The sequence below is a fragment of the Falco punctatus genome (genome assembly GCF_963210335.1).
Source record: "Falco punctatus genome assembly, chromosome: 9".
NCBI lineage: Eukaryota > Metazoa > Chordata > Aves > Falconiformes > Falconidae > Falco > Falco punctatus.
In genome coordinates, this window is record NC_137589.1 from 8,360,106 (window position 1) to 8,378,450 (window position 18,345).

An 18,345-nucleotide genomic window follows, 5' to 3' on the forward strand; every position below is an offset into this window, starting at 1 on the left:
CTTAGAGATTTATCGTTCTATAGTAATTTCCAAACAGCACTGGAATATAAACAGAAAATTCTTTCTTTTTAAGAACTGCAGTTTGCTGGCTTTCTTCTTTACGTGACTAATCACCACCAGGAGGGGCTTCACAGCAGCTTGGTTTGCTACTCAATTCAGAAAATACGTGGATTTGCCTACAAGGACAGTGTGTGCATTTTAAGGTGCGTTTATCTTTGACTCATTTATTTATTGTTTGTTTGTTTCTTTAAAGACAACTCACATTTCTGACCTCTGACACTGGCTAACCCATGCTGTAGGCTGTGCAAACAGAAATTTCCTTCATCCAGGCATTCACTTTGCATTAGTTAAGTCCCTGTATGCTACTCTTGTCCCCCCTCCTTTCCAATTCTAGTGAATTTTGTGCTTTATAAAATCAGGCTGTTTCAAATGTGAATAAATCTGTATGTCAAACCCACCCTCCTCCCCACAAATACAAATCTGAATATGAATGTCAGGACCCGTGCACATGCCTAGTTTCTATATGAGAGCATTGTGCCTATCTGGAGAAGTGATTTGACTTCTCTGTATTGCATTAGACCACTGTCATTAACGACAGAGGTGTCATTTTGATGTGATCTGTGAGGCAGTAGAAGCTTTGAAGTTGAAAGATAGAACAGACATGGATAAATTGTGCTCTGAGTATGCTGCTATTGCACCATTATTGCTGGCAATTATTTCACCAAGTGACACATCTGATAAAAAGTCATCCGCCTTGCTATGGAAAGAAACCACAGTTTGCTGAAGCACATGGTAGATCTGTCGATTTTAGAGCCTGACAAAAAGCTCATTAGTTTTGGCCTGATTGTTCTGCACCAATCCTGAACTCTTTTGCATTGTTTCCCCCTTTCCTTGTGTTTTCAGTTGGTTTTCTTTTCTGAGATAGCACTTTGGCTTTTCTGTTTTAACGTTTGGCCATTGGCTTTCTCTTCTCCATATGACTTTCCTCAGTACACCCTTTCCTAAGGATGTTCTTCATATGCCTCCCCCTTCTCTTCCTTAACTGTCTCAAATAATGTTTATTTCTGTGTTGGTTTCATGAAGTGGGGGTTTTAGAAGTTTTTCTTTAATCTGCACAGCATGTGAAATCTAACTTCTCCAAATAAATAGCAGCAGATTGCAGGTAATTAAATTTCAGTTTAGTTTTAAGTTAAACGTGGAATACAGATTTGTATTTTCATCATCTAGCGGAAGGTGTTCCTACCCAGGGCACAGGGATTGGAACTAGATCATCTTTAAGATCCTTTCCGACCCAAACCGTTCTGTGATTCTATGATACATTTGTAAGCATGTAGGGCGAGGACAAGATAAAAGGCCATAATTTATCATTCGGTGTCTTCATCTGACTAGAAAAAAAAAAAAAAACAAACCCCAAAACAACAAAAACCAGTGAAGAGATAGAAGAGAACAATTACATTAGAGGATGAACCATACGTATGTTAGGAGTTCCTTCTCACATTAAAGGATTCAGGGCAAATCACAAGCACAAGTTTTGAGCAGAGGGATGGAAGGTATAGAGGCATCATAGGTTTTAAAGGTTCTTCCTATTTCTAAGCTGAAGAACAACTTTGTGAAAACACAAGCTTGTGTTCTGTGCTTCAGTTATTACATTTCCCTGAATAGGTGAGCTGTAAAAGAAGGTGGCCTCAAGCCATCCACCCCACGAAAAGGTCTTTCATCACAGTACATCAGAACTGGTCTTCCATGAAGGGGTCACAGAGTATGTGGCATAGATTCATTCCACCTAAACTCCAGTGTCTCAAATCCAGTTACATTAGGCTCCTTTCATAGACAATCAATACTGATAATTGTGTTCAAAATACCATTTGTGTTAAATAACTGCTGTTTTTCTGGGATGAGCATGGTCCATGTGCTTTATGCTAAGCGTATTATGAAACGAAACAATGGTAGAGTCCATGGAAAGCAACTGCTGCTTTGAAGCATCCTCCATGAGGCTTGGACACAGCAATAGGACACTGTCCAACAACATAAGCCTTACCAGGATTGTGCTACTCAGTCTGAAGGATTTAAATCTTCAAATCTTACAGAGACAGTATTATTTTTGCTATAAATTGATGGTCTCAGTTTAATCCTTATAATTATGTCTTCACAGCATTTATAGCCAAGGGACAGGTGATTTAATTGGCTGGAGAGTCTCAGTCTGACTAGGAACAGGCCTCTAGGTCAGAGGTGTATTAATGAGGGAACTGCTGGAGGATGATGAGCTGATCCTGCAGCCTCCAAGAGCACGGAATTGACTACAAGTGACTCTCTAGGTAAAAAATGTTCTCCCTAATCACTATGCAAATCATACTGCAGATACAGCTATTACCATGACTGTAAGCACTTTAGTTGTTTGTTTTGGAGGGGGCCAGGGCAGTTGTGTCGAAGCCCAGACCACATATAAGCTCTCTGGTTGTCACTGTGTAGCACGACACAATGGTTGAAAGGGGCAAAAGGAGTAAAGTTTACATCTATTTCTGTCAGAACTCTTATCCTGTGCCAGCTGAGGTGGAAAAGATGCTGTTTTGTAGAGGGCTTCTCTGACCAGTACTCTCCAGATATATCCTAGTGGTAGTACAATATAATACAAGTGTTAAAACTACCACACACAACTGAGCTACATGTTATAAGAGGTAAAACTAAACATGTTCTGCTGCTAGTACTTGGTACTATTTGCATTAGAAAAGCATGTTGTAGTTAGGCATGCCATACCCCGACCCTTTTCATTCTGAAAGGGATCTCCAGGCATATCTTGGTTATTTCTTACAGAGGTGGATGAGAAGCATAGTTTATAACAGGTTTAGATTTTCACATTGTTTATAGGGGCTGTTTTGATTTGTTAGCTGCAAGCAAAGGGCGTGAGGCTGACAATAGCCTTGGACAAAGAATGTAAACTAGAAAGAACAATAATCCTTTACGTAGAGCTTCTTCTGCACCCAGCAAGCAGGTGGTTTCATCCTGGGCAGAGCAATGTTTTTCAGTGAGATTTGAGACGTCAAAGGAGCATTGCAAAGCCCAGACAGCTGATTTCCCTACAAAACACCCTGCAGCCATTCAAGCACACGTTGCTAGAACTATTTCTTGAAAGTCCAGCTACAACAAATTGAATCAAATGGCTGTAAGGAGTTACATTGCTTAGTGCGATGATCTTCCCTGCAAATTTTTTGGATGGAGTCCAAGTACGAGAAAGCATCTGTCGAACCTAAAGTGATGAAGTAATGTATCCTTACAGAAACTGATCCAAGACTGCAGGGAGAGATGAATGCTGAAGCATCCAGTGAATTTAAAAGGGTTTCTTTTTCACACTTGCCATCCATGCAAACAACTGAGCTACCCAGCTACCAAAACCTCTACCCAGCATCAGGTGCCCTGATATGAAACCTCTCCAGCTCCACTGTCAGATATAATTGTCTACACATTTAAGTATCTCTTTTTCTTCTCCTTCCAGGTTTTCCACTCAGCCCATGAGTTTTTGAGATTTGGTTAGATTTGATTCTCTAAAATGCTGTTTCTCAAGAAGCAGTTCATCAATGCAGGAGACTATATGATAGACTAACCTGATGACTTTCTGGGTTTCCCTAAATTCCACTGTCTTGCACATTTTTATTATTTCTCCATTGCGGTTATGTCCACATACAGGGTGATGAAAGGATAGGAGTTTGCATTGTCTGACTAGAATATTGCAGAAGCAGCAATGAAGTTTGCGTATTATGAACAGACAGAACAGAGATGGCTGATCATGTGCAGGGTCGGGGATCGGAAATGTATTTTGCAGCACACTCCAGAAAGTCTACCATAAGGAAAAGTTGTCTTTGAAACAATCCCTTACTCAGTGGGAATATCTTATGTGTGTGCAAATCACAGCTTTCCTCGGCTTCAACTTGAATCACCAGTTTTCTTTGAAGTAAAGGAACCTGTCCTGTTTCCATCAATTCCAAACATTAAACCACTATGGTATTGACTTTTAAAAAACTTTGCATTTAAGCTGTGGGCCTGGAGTGGAGGGCTACCTAATTCAGCCTGAACATATGGATTACGCACCCTACATGTCGAGTGTTTGATACATGATAAAACCAAAACCAACATTTACTGATTTGTTTTGCACTGTCTCTTGAGATAAATGCATTTCAAAATACATATTGTATTGTATCTGATGTCTAACTAGAAACGTTGCTGGATAACAGTTGAATGAGTGCACTGGAGAAAAAAAAAGGTATGTTTACAGTTTCTCAACAATCAGAAATTTCAGATACAATAGATTATTTTACAAGTCTTCACTGTGGTTTGATTTGCAAACCTCTGTGGAGAGTCTAAGAATACAAAGATGTTGGAAATATGAGTTTCTTCTTCCAGCAGGAAAAGAAAGTGGAAACCTGAATAAAGTCATAACAAAAAGTGCTCTGAGTGTTCATCTCTCTCCAACACATCCACTGGGACACTTTGAACTCACTCTCCCACTGACTCTAAGATCTTTTTGACAGAGACTGAAAGTGTCTGGTTACTGGACACTAGCGTCTAGTTGCTGGAAATAAATGAGAAAGTAAGAACAGGCAAACTGCACCCAGAGGTAGATGAAAATTTTTGCTTAATGGATGTTCTGAAAATAACTTATAATAATATATATGTGTTTTCAGGCCTGGGACCTGGGGGGATCGGAAGGAGAGTGTTTTTTAAAAAGGTCAGTCAAGTATGTATAGCCAGAAATCATGCTTGGGACCTAGCTTAGCTGCAGAAACACTACATACTTCAAGTCCTCATAGATGTATGAAGTTTTTTCTGACTTAACGAAGACGGCACAGAAACTTTGCCAATGAAATCTGCTTATGTTATTTCCTATTCTGTTATGTTTGAATATTGTTTATTTGTTTGCCCCTGCTCTTCTTTCCTCGTTTTCTTTCACAGCCAGAGTGTATTCGTTACATCATGCCTGTTTGGAAGGCTGTTTTCATGCCAGCTTATGAAACAGCCAGGCACAGTGCACTCACTTGCTGCACAAAAGAGTAAAGATCACATAGAACCACTACAGAAAACAAAGGAAGTCTGAATACTGATTTTGTAAGTATGAATACTTTCTGTATTTTCTCTTTTGGGTCCCTTGGTGGGGGATAGTAACAGTTTTCCATCCTTTGTCAGTCACCATTCTTGAAGATGTTGATGCGGGAAGAGCCAGGCTTAAAACCTGCATAGTTTTATCAAATACCATGAATGGATATGCTGTAAAGATTTTTCTCCCTTGGTTTCACTCACATGTGTAATTCAGTTATCTCCTTAGGATGCAATTACATGATAAATTCTGTCTGGTAGAAAATCCAGGCTAAGAAGCTGCAAATGCCAGCCATGCAGCCTTTCTCCAGGTTCTCCAGATGTGGCTATACACAAGAGCGTCAGCAAACAGCGAGCTGAGTAGCAAGTCGGCCCAGCAAAGGGCTCTGGACGAGGAACTGTGCTGTTGATTTGGACTCAAAACCTCCCTTCTTCCACCCAGCCTATGCCCTGAGCAAGATGTATACAGGTAGGTAAGTGTGTATCTCACATCCCAGCTTGTTTAGAACATTCTGGGGCAGCGTGGGTTTTTCTTTCTTTCCAGGAATAAATTATCTTTTGCACTCTAGGGCAACAGAGGTCCCACTGAATATGAGTAGCAGGATTCATTTCTGTCCTTTGACTGTCTGGCACACAGCTTTTGAGGCAATAACATGTCAAGCTTTCTGAGGCTATTCAGATACCTTTTGCAAGTTATATCACAGTTCTTATATACACCTACAAAAGAGTAAGGTGGCAGGAGCAGCTGAAATATCTTCCATTTTAATAGCAAGTTACATTACTTCCAGCTTCCTCCTCATCTCTTTTTTTTTTTTTTTTTTTTTTTAACTTGTTCAGGTCGTAGAGTGGCTTCATATTCTGGTTTGGAATAGGATCTCCTGCTTCTGCCTTCTCTTCTAAGTGTGGGACTTGCTAGCCTGGCTCTCCATTACATCATAGCTGTATGTCACAGTGCATGTCACTGCTGAGGTGCTCACAGGTACGTAGCCAAGAGGGTTGCACTGTTAAACTGAGGTTCCCTCACTGCGCCCTTCCTCTGCCCCAGCTACTTTGCCAAAGGGAACAGATTCTTCAGTCAAGTTACAAGGGTGGCAAACAGCCATTTAGTTGAAAGATACAGGTACTTCTTTTATGTTTATTTATGTATCTATAGACACACATATATGTCTCCCCCCAAAAAAAACCCAACCCAAACCACCACCAAAACTGTACTCCAGAATGCCTAAATGTCTAAACCACCTTCTGGTCATGTTTACAAAAAAGCAGAGTAGAGGTTCCTGTCCTCTACCAAAATGTTTTGCTACAGAAAGCTCAGTGCTGTGAGGTCTATAATGTATTACAGAGGAATAGTGATCAAATGTGTCCTTGTGACAAGGCTTAACGTCATGACTTCATACGTTAGCTCTAGGTGACCCTAGGAGCTATTCTGCAGTCTACAGTGCAGGTGGAGGGCTATCTATCACCTACTACACTGCCCAATAATATATTTTACATTATTATTGATACATTTCTTGTATTCTTGGTATTTAAAGAAATTTTTAGTGATGTCTGATGTTCCCTGAAGAGCTCAAGGCTGCAGAATTAAATTAATTTATTATTTTTTTCAAAGAAGTTATGAAGTACATAGCCATCACTAAGCCACACGAGATGATATTGATGAGAAGCAGAGGGTTTACGTCTGTGCTACCAACCCATGTGACACATAGCTTTTCCTCTAAAAGCGTTGCATGTATCAGTGATAGAGCCCATTACCGGCTTTTACAGCTTCAACACCACCAAACAAAAGAAAATAAATCTACAAACCTACAAAATTCTCAGAAAGCTGAATTTTGGCTACTGGAGTGTATATACACACATTTATCTTCTTATCTTCAGATGCTTTTTTGTCCTTTGTGCATTTATTTATGTATATATTTATTTAAAGTCCTATGTGTCAGTCCATTCTGCTTCTATTCAGGGAACGGGGAAAGTGAATTGACTTTCCTATTTATGTTGTATGCTTAATGTATAACTTACAGGCCGCCTGGCATAACTGCACTGTGATGTGCGCTGTTGAGCGCTGTTTAGCAAGCAGTGCTGTGATGGCCCCAAGTGCCACCAGCCACCCCCTGCAGCTGCATGGCCATGCATGACTGAAGTGGAGGGTAAGGCCATAAACCTGGCACGTAACACTTCCCACACCTGTTCAATTGTCATGTTTAGAGATACTGTACGACCGCAGGCTGGTGACAAGATTTGCATTTTTCTTTTTTAGATGTTAGCTATGCCTAAAGATTGTTCAGGGAAAGAGAAAGACAATCCCATTAGCCCTCATTGTTTTGCTTTTAAAGTTTAAGATCTAGGAAGGAAGCAGAGTTCTTCGATGGTTTAAGAAATAAAAAAACCAAAGTTTGTAACTTTTTGAAAGTAGTGCATCATGTCACAAAATTTTCATCCCTACCTCTGACATAAACCAAGTACTATTTCACTATGGCTGGCAAAACCTGTGGGCTTACAAAGATGATGGCTGTAATGCACAAAAATTGTTAATTGGTTAAGGGTTCACTTGACAAGATCTTTGATTGCCTTTCCCATAATACTTAGAAATAGGCCTGAAGTTCCTCTACCTTTTAAGTGAGAGACGTTTTACAGGCTTTCTTAAAATAGCATTATTATATTTTTTTTCCTAGGGGCTGCTGGTGCGGCAGAGGATGGGATTGTGGTGAGTAAGTGAGGACGGGGAAGAGGTTCATTTTTTGGGTGTGGGGTTTTTTTGTGTGTTGCTATAGAAGATTATGACAAATATTTCATCTTTTTCACCTTGCCTGTGGGCTGTAAGACAAAGGTTTGTTTCACAGTTTCCCTGCCCCTTGGTGGCACTCCTTCAATGCACAAAGCTATGCTAATGCAATCATCTCCCTAGCTTGAACAATGTATTTGCCATTTATAAAAAGAGCAAAATTTGTATTTATCATCATATACAGCAAAAAGGCAATTGCTTCTTAATTAAAGTATTGTGAAAGCATAGCAGGACTGCCTTGTAATCCAGAAAAGGTGTGATCAGCCTGTTCATTCACGGCAACCACCTGCTGACCAGAACTACTATATAATTTTGGGGGAACTGCATAGGCTGCCGCTCAATCTAGCCTTTGTATTGGTAACAGGGCAGTAGCTACACAAAACAGTTTTTTACCTTAGTTATTGTATGCCAGGTTTGATTTAAGTGTTTTTGACAGCAAGCTGTGCCATCTAGGAGCCAAGACCCTAAAAAAATTAGCAGGTAGTGACATATATGCCTAGCTATAAAAATACATGTCCAAATTCACACACCTATATTAATGGATGACTATGTATGGATAAATACCTCTTTTGTAATGTGGCTCCTTGTGCAGGGAGCAGACACCTCACTGAACCGGTGATGACGAATTATCTTTCCATCTTAAAATGGGCACCTGTTCGTGGTGACATATGGCTGTCCATCACTTCCTTGTTATTGCTCTCCTTCAGTAATTATAAGTCAAGCTTACTAGTTAGTGCCTGACACCATGAAGGGCTGAAGTCAAGGAGTAACATCTAAACTAGACCTAGTATACATCTCTGTGCAGGTTTATTAATATAGAGTAATCCTTTCACTGAACTGGTCTAGACAGACGTCACCGGTTTTATGGTGCATAAAATCCCTTTCCGCTGAGAGTATCTACGGATGGTTTTGACAGGTGTATTCGGTGAGGGCTGGACCAGTTTGCTTCACTGACATTGGTGCTGAGCCAGTTTGTTACCCGTTCTCCATGGTCCTGCATAAATACTGTTGTGCATTGATTTCCCCCAAGCTACTGCCCCGCCAAAATATTCAGTTTGCTTAAAAAACAACAGTGTAGCCATTTTATAGCAGGTTCTTTATGTTATTTAATGCCAGTTTAGGACCAACTAACTATTTGTACTTTTGTGGTTTTTTAGATGCTTGAGTTGTCTGCAGTGCTCTGCTCTTCTTGCCTCTCCATAATTCAGAATTAAACAAAGTTTATCATACTGTGGTTGATTATAAATCACTGTGGTGATGCTGCTACACAGAAGATTAATGATGTCAACTTTAATGACAAGGTTATTTATTTTCAATAGCAGAATGCCAGCCACATGCATGCAATTTTACAGGCTCTGAAAAGAAGCTAAGTTTTTCTTCAACTTGAAACCCTGCAGTTCCTGCACTGCAACAGAAGCAGCATAGTTTAAATCTTGCAAAAAAACCTTTTAAAAGTTCTCAGCACAAGAGATCAGAAAAACCTTTGGACTGCTAAAAAAAGTTATCAGTCCCTCATAACCTGACATATCTGAGCTAAAGGTACCATGAGATGCTCTGTTCAACTATGTAAAGTAGCTGAATTAGGCAGGTTAGATGTGACTTTGGGCTAGTGGAAGCAATTGGAGCTAGATGGTCTAAGGTCCCTTCCAACCCAAACCATTCTATGATTTTACCAGTTTATAATTGTATTTGAGTACATGATGGCATTAGAGTGGCCTTTATGGTTACTGCAGAATTATTCACTTGCAGAATGCACAGCATCCTTCACAGCAGCTGGTATTGATTATTAGGCAGGGCTTGATTCTGGAGAGTGAGCCAGACAGAAAGGCAGCTGGGTTAGTCTTAGTTCAAAGTATTAATAGCTTTGGTTTTGTGCAGAAAGCATTCATGGCTTGGTGACACATGTTGCATGACCTTATGGGCCACAGCCTGTCTTGAAGAGAAAAAAAGAAAACACAGCAATCTCTCCTTCTTTTAGAACACAAATACATAAATTTTAATCTGAGAAAAATACAAAATGAAACCATGTACAAGTTATGTACAAACCCTTTTTACAGGACAATATATTTATCACTGGATATTACATATGACAAAGTCAGGTAGATCATTTCTGAGCACCAGCATTTGTTCTCTCTCACCAACCCATAATGGTAAAAAGTAAAATGATGAAGTCATACTCCTTTTTCTTGATGAACTTTTAAGTTAAGATGATAGCTGGTTCTCAGTGTACCCTCGCCACATCCCACTCTCAAATTATAACTAAATAGACATGTGTAGCCATCAAAATATATTGTATATATGTGTTTGCATGTGTGTGTTTTTTCTGAAAGAAGGAAAAACCATCAGCCCTGAACTCTACAGAAATGCAAACATAAGTATTATACCAACCTTTTTTTTCTTTTTTTTTCTTTTTTTTTTTCTTTTTGACAAAGGTTAGATTACTTGCATTGGCTAAGCGTGTGTGTCCCAAGTTGTGCCACGGCCGAAGAAGAAATTTTTAACCGCTACTTAAGGTAAACTTGAGATAACTTCTGCTGACATTTCCACGTGGTTCCTATTGGTTATTGTCCAGTCAACAAAGTGCTCATATGCCAAATTTTTGGTTTCTGAAAAATCTACGTTTTCTATTACATGTATTCAACTGCTTGTATGCTGTGTTGTGTTTTGGGGTTTGGTGTTTTTTGGTTTTTTTTTTTTGTCTTTTTTTAAAGTTATAAAGATCTAAAATGCATTCACTGAAGCAGTAAGAAGCTTTCTTGCAACCTCACTAAGGTTTTAATTAGATGCAGCATTACTGTGTTTAGCTTCTCAAGTTAGATATTGTTATAAATTAAACCCAAAGTGTTAAAAAAGTATTTTATATTTTCTTCCTTTCCCCTACTCCTTCTAATTTTGGCAGTTAACAGTAGTACACCATTATATAAAACAGGTACATTAGACCAGCAGTCCTAGCTATTAACTTCAGTGGAATTTACTTGGTTATATAGACTACTGCACCTTATAGACTCTACAGTTTCAATGTGGCTGCATGTTCTATAGCAGAAAATATATGTGCAGAATGGATGCATTACTTATATAAATATAGCTTTGATAAATGCTGAGGGCAGAATTGTCAATACTATATGCCTGCGTACCACACTAGGCAGTGGCCACAGACAAACAGCTACTCCCTTCCTTGCACTATTTCAGATGGTGGCAGTGCCTCCACCTAGGAGTATTGCTCGGTATAAAAGTACTGCAAATAGTATGCCTGCTAACTGAATATTAGGAAATTTGTGTGCATATATAATGAACTTTAAATAATCTATATTCCCTAAGCCTGATATTGTTCAAACACCCTTAGAATTAAGAATTAACAGAAAAAAGAAAAAAGTGTTTGTTCATATGTTGGGGATATTGGTGGTTCAGATGACGGGGAGAGGAAAAGGACTATAAAGAACTGTCCTTTCCCCTGATTTTTTCTATGTATCTGCCATTGCCTTTGACAAATATTCCCAGGCCAATCCACTGTAACACAGGGAAAGGATTTCTGTTTTCACTTTGCCCTGTCCATCGCCTTTCACACACTGGATTATTTTGTTTAAGCACATTTAAAACTAGAAATGAAAGGTGAGACACACAGTGCTTTTGGTGCTAAAGAAATTCTCAAAGATAACAGCTGTAAAAACAAAATACCACACATGCTCACACACACCCTGACCTCAATATGTGTTCATTTCCAATATAAAGGGATCCAGAAGCCCTTACAAATCTACTTCTCGATCAAACCATTTAAGCACCTGCTCTGTGTTTAACTTTGAGCCCACGTGATTCAGCTAGGACGGGGCAGTTGCCTACATGTTTATGGATTCGCTGGTCAGCGACCAAGCAGTGAAAACATGCATAATTATCCATTTGTAAATTATTGCCTTTTTTGTGTGTGTCATACATTATTTTATGCATCCAATTATTGCAGTAGTTGTTAAATGTAGTTTGCACACACACATAGAAAAAATAAGCAACAAAATCAGTCCTCTCTGAATGAGAACATGTTATTACACTTTTTCCTTCTTCTCTTACTCTGTGAAGAGTTAAGAAATGTAGATTTTTACACTGGCTGAAAAAAGCCCCAACAATAACCACCTCACTCACCACCACCCAACAACATGTAATAGAAAGCTACAGATAATACTTTTCTATGTCTCTTGTACATTACATGCAAACTGCTTTTCCCCTCTTGTGCTTTTGGCTGAGGCCAATTACATCTTTTCACATCCCTGCTGCCTGAGTCATTGGGTGGCTTTTTACTTTAAAATTAAAAAAAATAGGGGAGAAAAAAATCTTTAGTATAGCTAAACCTGGCTTTCCATCAGCGCCTCTACTATACTTGCCTGTAAGCTGCTGAAGACACAATAACTTTTTCAAGACATCTGTGTGGCTTAATAAGGCTACACGGGATCCTCATCATCCTGAAGCTCATGGGCTTCACCTTGTATAAGCAGCACCGGTTTTCCCACCAAAGATGAACTGGAAATAGCCACACGGTTACATGTGTTTCAGGACCTGGATGTGTCATGTCCCTCTCACCCCTTGCTTGCTCTGTCGCCACGATCCTGGATTTTGGGCTGGTAAGGCTTGCAGGGTCCCTTTGTGTTACAGGTGGAATATCAATGATGTCCGTGAACCTGTAGCACTGCATCATTTCCCAAATCAAGGGGTTTTCACCTTCCACCACATGTATTTCCTGCTGTTTGGCCATCAATGCTGATTTGAAAGAAGAGCTGTTACAGTTTTAGAAAGTTTTTATGAAAATATAAGGAAATTTGCATCTTCTTTCTATTTTTCTTATTAATAAATAGTATTGTATACTTGTCAATGTACAAACAACAGTAAGTTACATTGAGGCCTTAAAAATTGCATTTAAACTCCAAATAGCTTTTTGTCTTTATGCTTTAACTTTTGCTGTGCTTGGCACTTGCCACCCAAATGACACCCCATCGGAGGGCAGTTTTATTCTTTCACCTTAGTGCTCATGGTCTTCAGGGGACAAATTACAATAATAGCCACGAGACAGAGACAAGGGGCTTTCTGGCAATGGGGGAGTACATGTGTGTGGGTGCTGGGGGGCAGGTGCACGCACCTGCTGCAGCAGGGAGGGTTCTGCGGAGCCCTGTCAGCGCTGCTATAACCAACAGGAACAGCTGCTTTTTGGTCAAACCAGGAGGAAACAGCAGATACAAAATTCCTCCATGTGCCAGCCTGTAAGTCACAGATTTTTCTTTTCCTTTGTTTTATTCTTCACCCCACCCAGCCAAAAAATAAAGACCACCACCTTGCAATGATGCTGTACCAAATACATATACACACCTGTACATATGCATGTGGACATGCATATATGACAACATACACACACACATTCTCTATCCAATACATCAATTGCCAATAATAATAATAAAAAAAATTCTTTAGCCTGTAATAATTGTGCATGCAACTAATGAAAAAACTGAAATTCCTTTTTTTAAAAAATTCCCATTTGTTGACTTTTAGGGAAAAGAAAGAATTATTAATAAAGATTGAAAAGTTATTTCTACATTAGTCATCATGTGGTGTTTCAGCTGTCACTTAAGCCACTTTCCCAGCCACTTGCCTTGCTATAAACTCATATTGGTGCTGGCCTCATTATAGTCTTTAATTGGGAATGTCTCCAACAGGTTTTCTACACGAGCCTCCCTCTAACTGCCAGAAGTCAGTCCTGTGGCTTTGATCATCAAAAAGAGTAAGAAAATACTATTGATTGCTCTTAGCTTTTCTATAAATGGGGAATGCAATACCATACCTATACCTGTTTCTCTGTGTCTCGCTGGCTCCCTGCAGGTGTTGTTCTAGCTGTCATTACACAGGGAACTATCTGTGCTGGGAGAAAGCGTAAGTATAATTCAGATCTTGTCCTTTATTTACGTACAGTTGGCAGCGTGATATTTTTGGACGTGACAGACTGGACAGACACGCACACAAACCTTAGCTATGTAGAGGTGTTGCATTTGCTTCATTAGTATGTTTTATCCAGTGAATGCTCACTTCTGAAGGAAGGACACCCAGGAGTGGCACTGTATATGATATAATGATCTATGCCCCTACAGTAAACGCCACTTTTCTAAGAAATTTTTTTAAAATAAAAATAATTAAAAAAATCACATGTACCTGGTGAAGTTGAACACAAATTTCAAAACTTCTCCTGTACTCAGGACCAGCATTTTTCACTCTAGTTGTAACATGAATGAAGTTCATAAATGAAAAAGGAGACTGACTTCAAAGTAAAGGCTTAACGTGACCCAAATGCAGAAACTGTGTAACGTGTCACTAGCTGAAGCAGCATAGACCAGAAGAGCTCACCGGAATCATCTTCTGGTTTGAGGACTGTGAAATGGGTTAAACACGGTCTAAATAATAATGAAAACCTGCTTAAATTGTTTTGTTACTTTGTAGGAGAGTGAGATAATTTAAACAATCCAATTTTACAGATACTGTAGTAACAATTCTTGTTATTGTCTTTAACTAGCTATTCTACAAAATGTGACAACAAAGTATTCACAGTCCAAGAAGTCACTCCAGAATAAAGCCTAGTAGGTGTTAGTATGGTTATATTTGTACTGCAGCCAGTGGACAAACATTAAAGCTGAGATAGTTTAGCTTAAATGTTGGATTATATAGTGGAAATCATTGTTTTCACAATAAATTCATCTGCTTTGTATTTGTTTGATTCACTGATATTTCTCTAATGATAAAAGTACCACTGTATATTTTATTGTGGTGTTCAACAATTCTGCAAAATTACAAAGCCTAAAGTTAACTTGCACAATGAAAATCTGCCTTTTCGATGACTGGGTCCTATATTTTTTGTTTTAATCTTTATTAGCATAGCCTTTATTTTTTCTTTCTTTCTGTTCACGCAATTGTGTCTGATGTTGCTAATTTGAGATAGAGAGAGTTACTAAATCATTTAGAACATCAAATGCTTGGGTGGATAGCTACTGCAGCACAGATAGAAAACATCACATTTTTGTCAGATGGCTATAAAGCTTGTTGGCAACTTTGTGAATCTGCTGACACAAAAGGCACCTGTCCAAGGCCTTTTGTAAATTATCATAATAAATACATTCATTACTTTTAGTTCAATTTGGTTAGTACTGTATTTTTATGTGTGGTGTCCCAGCAAATTGAAACTAAATTGAAGAAAACAAACAAACAAACAAACAAAAAAAAAACCCCTGCTAAAATATAAAGTTGTTTGGTGCAGGAATTAATTGAGACCAGGATGTTGTGAGATTATAAAGCTGAGGCTAAATCAGTTTTCAGCCTGAGCTGAGCTCTCCAAAAGGAGAGTCAGTGTGACTTTTCCCAAGGTACGAGCGAGCACCCAAGTGCCAGGATCTGGAGCTAAACCTCTAGACACAGCAGGAAGCATCTGAACCAACTGAATGAGACTGATGCATGTCCGTCAGCACTTTGGCAGTAAGGACTCAACAAAACACAGTAGGTGAGAAGGTTTCTAACTTCTGATTTCATGCACTATTTATGCACTCTGGCTCAAAGCACTTGGCAAAAGAAGAAGCCTTGCCAAACTTGCCTTCCTGCAATTAGCAGCTGCTGATGGCTAATGGGAAATGGAGTGGAATTGCCAAATTTGCCATTTAGAGCAAGTGCTGCCTGTGAGCACCTGCCCTACGTGGTCCTTGGTTTAGGGTCGTGGCCATCACTCTGTTAGTGTCACAGAAAGTTATCATCGAGGATGCTGGGCTGCTCTGTGTGTGTGTGTGCAAATGGGCACAGTCAGGGGGCAGGACACAGTGTCTGTGGGGGGTATTGGACCTTAACATAACTGGCAATTAAGATGATCCGTATATGGTAATAAAACAAATAATATGTCAGAAGAATGTTACAGGTACAAAAATATGACTTTCAACTTTGAAAATAAATAAGTTCAGTTTATTAAGAGCTGGTGTCAATGCTGAACAAAATACACATCCTCCAGTAAAGAAACATTTTGGTGAACGGTTCTTTTTTTTTTTTCTTCTTTTTTTTTTTGATTTACTAAAATACAAGTTGGACCTTTTTTTTTTCTTTTTTGTAAATATATCATTTGTCTCCCTTAATTACATGTCCTTATAACTGTGACCATCATTCTCCTTTAAGCCAAAGACTGAGGTTTGTTTGTTTGTTTTTTTTTTTTTTCAAATTCTTAGGAGTCTGGCCACATAAGCAGGTTTTTTTTAAGGGAAAATACTTGACAATGAAAAAAAAGAAAAATATATTTTTTTCTAATAAATAAAAATAATTTAAAATGCTAGAGGCTATACATGACTAGTTTTGATTATGTTCATTTATAAATGAAACAGTTTCCAAAATACGTGGAAGCAATATTAAAGGCAGACAAACAAAGATCTGTCTACTTTATTTTTCCCATTAAGCTTGCCCCTCTTAACTTCTCCATCAGTGGTTCAGCATGTAAGAGGAATAAATGTCACATCACCATTCATGAAGTTTGTCAGGCTTTAAAAAAATAGTTCTGGCCTCGAAGGAGTCAACATTCATCTTCAACTTCTCTGATTGGTGGTATCAAGCTGCTTGTCGATTTATATTGATTGATCTGATTGGCCATGTGAGTGCTCATGGGCTTGATTTGAATGTTTCTGGGATAGGCATTATCCGGCTCATCTGTAAACCATTTCTTTTCTGCTAAGGAGCAAAACGGGTAGAGACAGAATAAGGAGGGGAAAATGAGAGTTTTAATTAGTGAAGCACATATACATATAAATATTTAAAAAAAAAAAAAAAAAAGAAAGAAAGAAAAAAAGGAAGGGGGGAGCAGTCAGTAAAGTTTGTACAGAAAAGGCAATCAATAGAAGGTGACTTTGACTAATTACTACCAGTACAGTGCATTAGATTAATACCTCTGAAAGTACTTTTCATGAGAGGAGGATGACATGTTTGCAGATTTGATAGTAGCAGCTAAAGAAAACTGTCAATATGCTAGTTTGCTTGTTGAATGCAAGAGAGCTCTTTCTTTTTTTTTTTTTTTCTTTTTTCTTTTTTTTTTTTTTTTAATGCTCCTGTGAACACCCTCTGATTCTGATTCATTTATTGGGGAAAAAAAAAACAATCCAACAAAAGGCTAAACTGAGAAGCCAGGGAGAGCGGGTGGGTTGAGGGTAATGCAGAGAAAAGCAGGTCAGTCCATATACAGAGGAGCACCTAAAGAGCTGGAGATTTCTCCGAATCATCCCAGCTTCGTGGCAGTCGCCACCGCTGGCTCAGAAATCACAGAGGAGAACATAACTTTCTGCAGTTGGTGCTAGAATAAATCTGCTATGCGTTCGTGGTGCCAGACAGCAGCCTTGCTCCTTGCTGTACGTGGTGGCTGTTCCATTGCTACTTAGCAAGCCGGCTGCTTGGGCACCAGTTTGGGATGGGGTAGGGACCATCCCTGCAGGTGGCTCTGTGAGGGGCTCAAGGTAATCCTGAGGGCATTGGTAGTGATATGCGGCAGCAAGGCAAAGGAAGCAAGGACTTGACTTAAAGGAAGATTAGAGGGGAAGCTGTTCCTTTTATATCTTGGGGCAGTGTCTGGTTCCATGAACATGGGAAGAATTTTATGGTGTTGATTTATGATGGGCTGGGAGTGAGGATGGTGAGAGGCCGCAGCGGTGCAGCCATTCCCTAGCTGGTTATGACTGTAACCGCCATGTGGCATTGATCGTAGGTGACTGTGGACAAAACCTTCTTAAAAGTCACAAAAGAAAAAAAAAAAAATCAGAAGAATTTTCTTAAGCCCTTTTGAGAGCAATTACTGCTGTCATTTCTTAGTTAAGGTGTGCAACTTTACAAGATAGGTAGCTCTGTTCAAAGACTAACTTAGAGTGGCTTATGGCCGTTAGGTGTTTCTGCTTTGATAAGCAGTTGTTGAACAGGGGTCTCTATTCTCATCCTCCTTCCCCAAATTCCAGAGGTGAGGGTGCAGAGCAGCCAGCACATGTGGTTCTGGGGATGCAATTCTGCAACTGAGGCATTGTTATTAATTACATACAAGGTTTAATGTGTGCCACATCAGAGCCACATCTGCTTTTAACATGAACACACAACTCTCTTTTCCAACGAGGAATGCTTCAGAAGCTCTTGTGTCTCCTTTCCGTGAGACAAACTGCCACTGAAGTGCTGCTGTAGCTGGGCTGGAATCAGGGCAGGAGCGGGAGGCGTGCTCACTTTAAATAGATACATAAATACAAATAAGCAAAGCCAAATCAACCTTGGAAACCCAAGGACTGAACACAAAAGCTGAGGAGGTGAAGCAGAGAACAGAAACTGGGAGACCAGGAAGAATAAAGGACAACTATCTGGCCAGAAATGTAAGCCACCGGCTTCGAAGGTAGGGCCTTTAAAGAAAGGGGTTCATTTCCAGAATTACTGGACTTCTCAGGCACTTCCATAAATATGATTTTTAAACA

The 18,345-nt window shown here is 39.3% G+C and overlaps 1 protein-coding gene across 14 annotated transcripts in view; it reads right to left on the reverse strand.

Annotated features, from left to right (window-relative positions):
- Nucleotides 1–18,345, reverse strand: part of KCNMA1 (potassium calcium-activated channel subfamily M alpha 1) — a 555,223-nt gene that overhangs the window by 38,334 nt on the left and 498,544 nt on the right. For 8 of the 14 annotated variants that reach the window (XM_080403225.1, XM_080403230.1, XM_080403229.1 and 5 more), the window contains one exon: nt 9,834–16,579. The exons of 1 other annotated variant lie outside the window; for it this stretch is intronic. In XM_080403225.1, coding sequence (XP_080259351.1) covers nt 16,425–16,579 — 155 coding nt within the window. In that variant the 3' untranslated portion in view covers nt 9,834–16,424. Of the gene's footprint in view, nt 1–9,833; nt 16,580–18,345 lie in introns of those variants that run through there. 5 more of the 14 variants (XM_080403222.1, XM_080403226.1, XM_080403224.1 and 2 more) reach the window with 3 other exon arrangements.